A 9,256-nucleotide genomic window follows, 5' to 3' on the forward strand; every position below is an offset into this window, starting at 1 on the left:
AACAGTGAATGGCAAAGATGAGACACAAGTAGGAGAGAGAAAAATGGGTCAGAAGAGCCTTAAAAAGGACATTGGTCAATTCTAGATCACGGTGTTTGTTTCAACTTTTTAAAACCCACATTAAGAGAGAGGATATTACCTGTGTCCTTGGTCTCCCCATGCGCTTTATCTCATACAAGGAGAGAAAAAATATTTTTAATTGACTGGTAGAACCAAGAACAAAACACTGCTTAGTTCAGTGGTCCTCAGCCTTCTTAATGCCTTAATACAGTCCCTCATGTCCTGGGAACCCCACTCATAAAACTATTTTTATTCATTCAATTTTATTGGATATTTTGTATATTAATATTTCAAATGTTATTTCCTTTCCTGGTTCCTCCCTCTCCCCTCCCCCATTCCCCTTCCCCACTGCTTCTATAAGGATGCTCTCCCTTCTACCCACCCACTCCTAATCTCAATACCCTGGCATAAAAGAGCCCTCACAGGACCAAGAGCCTCTCCTCCCAGTGATGCCTGACAATGCCATTCTCTGCTATATATGTGGATGGAGCCATGGGTCCCTCCATGTGTGCTCTTTGGTTGGTGGTTTAGTCCCTGGGAGCTCTGGTGGTCTGGTTGGTTGATATTGTTGTCTTCCTATGGGGTTGCAAACCCCCTCAGCTCCTTCAGTCCTCTCTCTAACTTCTTTGTTGGGGTTCCCATGCTCAGTCCAATGGTTGGCTGCTAGAATCTGCCTCTGTATTTGTCAGGCTCTGACAGAGCCTCTCAGGAGATGTCTATATCAGGCTCCTGTCAGCATGTACTTCTTGGCATCAGCAATAGTGACTGGGTTTGGTGGCTGTATCTGGGATGGATCCCCATCTGGGGAAGTCTCTAGATGGCCTTTCCTTCCTTCTCTGCTCCACTCTTTGTCCCTATATTTCCTCCTGTGAGTATTTTGTTCCCCTTTCTAAGAAGGACTGAAGCATCCATACTTGGTCTTCCTTATTCATGAACTTCATATAATCTGTGAATTATATCTTGTGTATTCAGAGCTTTTGGGCTAATATCCACTTATCTGCAAGTGTATAGCATTTGTGTTCTTTTGTGACTAGGTTACCTCACTCAGGATAATATTTTCGAGTTCCATCCATTTTTCCTAAGAATTTCATGTAATCATTGTTTTTAATAGCTGAGTGATACTCCATTGTATAAATGTACCACATTTTCTGCATTCATTCCTCTGTTGAAGGGACATCTGGGTTCTTTCCAGCTTCTGGCTATTATTATAATAATAAGGCTGCTATGAACATAGTGGAGCATGTGTCCTTGTTCTGTATTGGAGCATCTTTTGGGCATATGCCCAGGAGTGGTATAGCTGGGTCCTAAGGTAGTACTATGTTCAATTTTCTGAGGAACCTTCATACTGATTTCCAGAGTGCTTGTACCAGTCTGCAATCCCACCAGCAATGGAGGAGTGTTCCTCTTTCTCCATATCCTCGCCAGCATCTGTTGTCACCTGAGTTTTTGATCTTAGCCATTCTGACTGGTGTGAGGTGAAATCTCAGGGTTGTTTTGATTTGCATTTCCCTGATGACTAAGGATGTTGAACATTTCTTTAGGTGTTTCTTAACCATTAGGTATTCCTCAACTGAGAATTCTTCGTTTAGCTCTGTACCCCATTTTTAATAGGATTATTTGATTCTCTGGAGTCTACCTTCTTGAGTTCTTTGTATATATTCGATATTAACCGTCTATTGGATGTAGGATTGGTAAAGTCCTTTTCCTAATCTGTTGGTTGCCGTTTTGTCCTATTGACAGTCCTTTGCCTTACAGAAGCTTTGTGATTTTATGAGGTCCCATTTGTTGATTCTTGATCTTAGAGCATAAGCCATTGGTGTTCTGTTCAGGAAATTTTCCCCAGTGCCCATGTGTTCCCCAATTTTTTTTCTATTAGTTTGAGTGTATCTGGTTTGATGTGGAGGTCCTGGATCCACTTAGACTTGAGCTTTGTACAGGGCAAAAGAATGGATCCATTTGCATTCTTTTACATGCTGCCCACAAGTTGAACCAGCACCATTTGTTAAAAATGCTGTCTTTTTTCACTGGATGGTTTTAGCTCCTTTGTCAAAGATCAAGTGACCATAGGCATGTAGGTTCATTTCTGGGTCTTCAATTCTGTTCCATTGATCTCTCTGCCTGTCTCTGTACCAATACCATGCAGTTTTTATCATGATTGCTCTGTAATACTGTTTGAGGTCATAGGTGGTGATTCCCCCAGAAGTTCTTTTATTGTTGAGAATAGTTTTCACTATCTTGGGTGTTTTGTTATTCCAAATGAATTTGCAAATTGCTCTTTCTAACTCTGTGAAGAATTGACTTGGGATTTTGATGGGGATTGCATTGAATCTGTAGATTGTTTAAAGCAAGATGGCTATTTTTACTATATTAATCCTGCCAATCCATGAGCATGGGAGACCTTTCCATCTTCTGAGATCTTCATCGATTCCTTTCTTCAGAGACTTGAAGTTCTTGTCATATATCTCTTTCACTTGCTTGGTTAGAGTCACACCAAGATATTTTATATTATTTGTGGCCATTGTGAAGGGTGCCATTTCTCTAATTTCTTTCTCAGCCTGTCTATCCTTTGAGTACAGGAAAGCTACTGATTTGTTTGAACTCTACTTCCTAACTGTAATTTTGCTATTGTTATGAATCACATGTAAATATTTTCAGAGATAGAGGTTTGCCAAACGGGTCATGATCCACAGGTTGAAAACCACTGGTAGAGGCTGGGAATATAACTTGGTGACAGAATGCTAAAGTCTTAGATTCAAAATGACCCAAACTTTAACAGTATTAAAATCAGTAGGTGCACCCCAGTTTAGTTATATAAATGTTCACTGGGATTCTTTCACATATATGCTCAACTATTAATAGTTATTGTCAGGCAGCATAATCTTATCCAGACAAATGAGTTGTCATCATACCAACTCAATGGTCTGAAAAATGGTACATTCATAATTGTCAAGAAATACTATCAAAGGGGAAGGGCACTTTAATAGCAAGCAAATGCAAATTCTCTTATCCTGAGAAATAAATCTTTTCATGAAATCCTTGATTTGCCATTATTTAAAACTTTAGAGGATTTTTACTTATTTACTTTTTCCTTTTGATTTTCAAGTAGTCCTGGCTGTCCTAAAACTCACTCTGTAAACCAGGCTGGCCTTAAACTCAGAGAGCTATCTGCCTCTGCCTCCCATATTTAAAAAGTAGAAAATAAATGAAAGTGTGTACCCCTGCCTAAGCTTCTCAGCTTATCTGCAAGCAACATGATTTTTTTTCATTTTTAGTGATTATTTATTACAATGTATGTACATGTTTTACCTACATGTCAGTCTGTACACCACTTGAGTCCCTGGTGCCCGGTCCTCTGCACTGAAGTCGTAGTTGTGAGCTAAATTATGAGTGCTGGAAATCTCCCTCTGGGAGAGCAGCTGGTGCTTGTGACGGCTGAGCCATCACAGCGCCGCACAATCCCATTTTTAAGAAGACTCTAGGTACTCTGAGTTCTTGAACAAACACATGAAATTAAGAGATTGCTGAATGCTGGGAATGATGATGGCCAAGCTATTGGTGGCAATGGATTGTTAGATATTAGGAGACTTCGCCACTTCCTGAGCAAGTGGCAAGACCTGTAAGGGAGGTAAGTCCTGATTCAGCTGAACACTGTGGCCCCAGGTCCTCTATTTAGATCACTGGGTATACACCACAGCTATTTTCTCATCCTTTGTCAATCGGTGAGGTGTTCATTCAAAAGGCATATGTTTAACTAAGCTTTGTAAAAATAGACCATATTATCTTAACCCTCATAAACAAATTCTTCAACTACTCAAATATTCATTCAGTGATCATAAATGAAGTTAATTCCTCCTATTGAGAGAGAGGGCAGTTCTCTGGTTTTACCGTTTGTAATCGAGGGTATTGTTTATGTTGGGCAAGTAGTTCCTCTAAGTTCCTACAGTGTGTATAGTGAAGAACTTCCCCTACTCAAAATGCAATCTGTGCCCTCACTGAGAAACAACATGGTCCTCTCTGTCTTTGAGAAACACTGCCTAATTTTGTCTATGTGCCTGGGACCTTCTGTCTCTAATCGTTTTTACTTTATTTTAGTGTGTGGATGTAATAAGGTGGGAAAATGCTTGCCTTCGTGCATGTGTGGAGGTCAAAGAACAGTTTGTGGAGTAAGTCCCACAAAATTCTCTTCCACTCCATTCAAAGGTAGAAAACTCCATTCCACCTTTAAAGGCTTCCAGGGATCCAGTCAGGGATCTCCAGAATTTCACCACAGCACTTCCACCCGCTGAGGCATCTCCCCAGCCCAGTGCCTTTCTTAATGTTCTTCCATTAAAATAAGAAGTAACAACAAAAGTATTTTTACATGCGTACAAAAATGCTTCATTATATCACCAGTAAAAACAAAACAAAACATAAAGAAAAACTGATGAGAGTCATAGTCTGGGACAGATACCACTAGTTAGAATTTTTAGTTATGTATAGCAAAGTTAGCTTTTGGAAGAGTTTGGGACTGTTTTGGACTAGGTAGGAAGGCTAGAGAACCCAACGTTAATTGGAACAGAGAAAAGCAAGCATGAGGCTTGTAAAGACGGCTCAGCAGTTACAAGCATGTGTGTTTTGCAAAGGACCTGAATTCCTAAATCCCACATGATCAGAAGATCCAATGTCTCTGGCCTCCTACGGCACCTGCACACACATACATGCTTGAACACACATGTACATACAAACACGTATACACACGTACACATCATTTAAAATATTAATAAAAATGAATCTTTTCTCTTTTGCAGGATAAGCCGTGACATGGCGTGCATCACGATTTTTAATTAATTCATTTTTATATGTGTGAAATGTTTTGCCTACATAATGTCTGCACCACAGATACGAAGTGTGCCCATGGAGGCCCAAAGAGGGTGTCAAATGCCCTAGAAACAGTTATAGACAGTTGTATATTGTCATGTGGGTATTAAAAAAATGGTATCCATGTCCTTTGAAGAGCATCCAGTACTTCTTACCTATTTTATCTTAAAAATAATCAGGCAGCTGCCAAAAGTGCTTGGCACAGTGTGAAATATCGACACTTTTTGAAACTCGGAAGAGAAGAGACAATACATTTTGCGGCTTGTGTTGCCCTAGCTGGCCTCATCTTTACAGTCAGAGGACCCATTTGAATAATTTCCACACATCCATTTTCTGCTCCTCTGGAGTTGCTGCCAACATGTTCTTCTCTTCCCATAGATTGTTAGGATCGTTCATGAAACTGCATGTGGGAACACACAGCACATGCATGTATGCTCACATGGGTGTGCATGCACATGCAGAGAAAGAGGGAGACATTCAGCGAGCTCCGTGCTGAGGAGCAGACCTAGACCCTCATGCACATAGTCCCATGCTCTCCCAACTGAGCTGCTTCCCCAGCCCCCAGTTCTACCCCTTTAATTCGTTCAGGTCAGGCATCCCAAGACTGTGGCCTTCATTATACATTTGAATTCGACGATCCACAGAGATTAGATCTAAGGTGGGAACACCACAGATGAGATTTAGTTTCTATTGTTTTTTTTTTTTTTTATTTCTTCCTCTGTGTCAGAGATGCCAGAGGCCTCCCAGAGTAGCACACCCTGAGTGTTGGCTGTGTGGTAGGAATAGTGCCTCTCCCGACTGGGGCAAGTGGATGAGGCAGAAAACACCTCTAACCATTTAACATGGCCTTCTTTCCTCCCATCATCCTTTCTTTTTTAATCTTTTTTTTTTTTTTTTACCAGTTGAGGATTTCATGCGTGCATATATGGTGTTATCAAATCTGCATGCCATTTGTAACACGGCCTTTCTTTATATTGAGACCTCACAAGTAGAACCCTTCCTAAGTCTGTGTTATTTTGTGCATTTCCAGGCTGGAAAACGAAAGAAGAAATCCCTAAGCTGGTTTCTGACTATATGGCAAAGAAGTTTAACATAGATCCTCTGATCACCCACACCCTGACTCTCAGCGAGGCCAATGAGGCAGTTCAGCTCATGAAAAGTGGGCAATGGTAATCACGCAAGCCGCCTGTGTCTGTGTGTGGATGTGGGGACAGAGGGTTGTCACTGCTCCAGCACTCCATAAAGACCTCCCCTTACCCCCGGAATTTTGCCTGTTGCTGACTTAGATGTGTTCCTGGAAGTATTAAGGTAGTAGATAGTGTTCACATTATTTCTTTATACAAGACGCAGCTGACGATGCCACCCCATAGGTTAGAGTCCAAGTTTAGGAGCACAATTTCCAGAGTTGGAGAGATGGCTCTGCAGGTAAAACCATTTGCTGCAACAACGGGCACCCTGGGTTTAAGCCCCAGACCCCATAGATATGATAGAAGAGCCCCGACTGCCTTATGCACGCGCTGGCTCACGCCCATGCTCCACGCCTCCCCCACAGTAAGGTAAAATATGGAGAGAAAGACCGAAGCCATTTTACAAGAGGGTTTTGTTGTCATTATCGGGTTTTGTTTCTGTGTGGGGATCGTCTATAAGATTCCTAATGCTGGCACCTCTTCCCAGCAGAGGGGACCATGCATGACATCAGCTCCTCGCTCAGTGAAAGCTCCTCACCTACTCCATTACCCTGAGAACCTCATGTTGCTTTTTCCATTTTTCTCCCAGCTTGTTAATCTGTGCTCAATTTTACCCAATATCAGGGGAAGTGACTCTAGTTTACAGATCTAAAACAGGAGAATTTGAATCCAAACCACATGGTGCCTCAGAATTTCCCCAACGTTTTCTCTTTCTTCTTCTCGTTTTTCAGTATCCGCTGTGTCCTGCTCCTATAACTACGAGATCTACATATGTCACCACGTGTCAAGATTTAGAAGAATCCACCACGCAATGCTTTTCTATTTTCTTGCCTTTCATTCACTCGGCAACAATCTTTTATCAAGTTCTCACCTGTTCACACCATCGAAATCTTCCCCTGTGACCCAGTACCGTTGGAATACAGTCTCCCTTTTACAGCTGTGAGGGTCGATTTGAGTCGCCCAGTGGCAGAGTCCGCAGAGGAGGGCACACCAAGATGCTCCAATGGCACGGAGGTCCCTACGTAGGGATGCACATTTCCTCACTCACTGAATCTTTCCCACGCTGTATGGATCCCACCAGAGAAGTTACTGGAACTGATAAACAAATGGGCGAATGTTTAGGTCACAAAACCACCACCCCCAGAACCCACGGTGTGGTTGTATGGCAACAGCAAGTTATCTCATATGGAGTCAAGGAGACAATCTCACAACTGCTGTGAGATTGATCTCGCAAATAAATTAACAACATAGAAATCAATTTAATCAAAGGTGAAATATCCCTACAATAAAAAGTATAAAACAAGAGAGAAGCTGTGGCAGGACAATGGAGGCTCACATTAAGATTCCGCTTGAGGGGCTGGGGATGTAGCTCAGTGGTAGAGCGCTTACCTAGGAAGCGCAAGGCCCTGGGTTCGGTCCCCAGCTCCGAAAAAAAGAACCAAAAAAAAAAAAAAAAAAAAAAAAGATTCCGCTTGAGACCCCATATGAACAACAATGCCAACCAACCAGACTTACAGGGACTAAGCCACTACCTAAAGACTATACATGGACTGACCCTGGACTCTGACCCCATAGGTAGCAATGAATATCCTAGTAAGAGCACCAGTGGAAGGGGAAGCCCTGGGTCCTGCTAAGACTGAACCCCTAGTGAACTAGACTGTTGGGGGGAGGGCAGCAATGGGGGGAGGATGGGGAAGGGAACACCCATAGAGAAGGGAAGGGGGAGGGGCTAGAGGGTTGTTAGCCTGGAAACCAGGAAAGGGAATAACAAATGAAATGTAAATAAGAAATACCCAAGTTAATAAAGATGGAGGAAAAAAAGATTCTGCTCTGTGTATTTATAGGTTGTTATTAATGTTCTTAAGGGATGGATGGTACTGGGCTTTGTATGTTTAAGTGGGCAATTACATCTTACAAATTGGGTCAAAAAAAAAGTATAAAACATTGCAGAGCATCGTGGTCCACTTCTTTTATCCAAGCATCTTGATGGCCAAGAAGGGCAGACTGTGGGAGTTCAGGACTAGACTGGTCACATAGCAAATTCTACACAGCTTGATTGTGTTAAACTGATCATGTCTCAAACACATACATATTTGAATATATATAAAATGAAAAAATTCTTTGTTCGTGAATTGAAGAATTAAAGAATCTGTATTGTTAAATGTCTATGCTATCCAAAGAAATCTACAGATTCAATGCAGTCTTAACAAAACACCAGTAAAATTCCTCACAGATAAAATATAGCCTCCAAATCCGTGTGAAACCTCAAAAATGCAAATAGGCAAAGTGATCCTGATCATAAAGTACAAAGCAGAAGCCGTACCCCAAAATACACTACTGAGTCGGAGTGACCGAAGCACCACGGTTTAGCCAGAAACCATAATCACAGATCAATGGAACCAAGCAGCGAGGCCAGAGAAACACTGAACACAGCAGGCCTAGAAGGAACTATGAAGATACATCAGAGGAAAGAGAGTCTTTTCAATCATTGGTTCTAGGAAAATTAGATATGGAAAATAAGATACTTAACCTACATGGAAAAAATAAAGCTAGATTGCCCCCTTGCCAGTTACAAAAGTGAACCCTAAACACCCTGAAGTCTTCAGTGGAGGGACTGAAACCACTAAACTACTATAAGGAAACAGAGGGCACCATTCTGGAGCCTGAAAATGGGCAAGGGATTCTTGGACGACGTACCCTAGGCAGAGGAAACGAAGAAAACTTAGACAAGTGTGATTACCAACCAAAAGGCCTCTGCCCAGCGAGGGCAGCTGTCACCTGAGTGAAAGGCAGTATGCAATCGCAGGCTAGTTCAGGAGCATGGTAAAGGAAGGGCCGCTGTGCTCCTGACAGTGGAAGGCGAGGGCAGAAAACACACTGTGTGCTTCACATTCCAAAAGAAAGGATTTCAAACCCTGTTCTCATACAGAAATTATTTTTCAGGAATAATATAACATCCTAAAGTGTAATCACAGGCTTCTCCATAATTATGTGTGACTTTATGCTTTTATACACCCGTGAAAAATAAGTGGAAGACGGTGACAAGATGGTTCATGGTTAGGAGCACTGAGCGCTCTTTCTGATGACTCAGGTTCAGTTCCAAACACACACACACACACACACACACACACACACACACACACACACACACA

At 41.9% G+C, this 9,256-nt stretch overlaps 1 protein-coding gene across 9 annotated transcripts in view; it reads left to right on the forward strand.

The window, feature by feature from the left end:
* The window catches only part of Adh6 (alcohol dehydrogenase 6 (class V)), a 31,748-nt gene extending 23,771 nt beyond the window's left edge, over positions 1-7,977 (forward strand). For 5 of the 9 annotated variants that reach the window (XM_063281976.1, XM_063281975.1, XM_006233374.3 and 2 more), the window contains exons 9-10: positions 5,948-6,086; positions 6,836-7,926. In XM_063281976.1, the coding sequence (XP_063138046.1) occupies positions 5,948-6,086; positions 6,836-6,860 (164 nt within the window). In that variant the 3' untranslated portion in view covers positions 6,861-7,926. Of the gene's footprint in view, positions 1-5,947; positions 6,087-6,835 lie in introns of all 9 variants that reach the window. The other 4 variants (XR_010063619.1, XM_063281974.1, XM_063281977.1 and 1 more) reach the window with 4 other exon arrangements.
* Positions 7,978-9,256: the final 1,279 nt, after the last annotated feature.

Source organism: Rattus norvegicus, chromosome 2 (genome assembly GCF_036323735.1).
Source record: "Rattus norvegicus strain BN/NHsdMcwi chromosome 2, GRCr8, whole genome shotgun sequence".
NCBI lineage: Eukaryota > Metazoa > Chordata > Mammalia > Rodentia > Muridae > Rattus > Rattus norvegicus.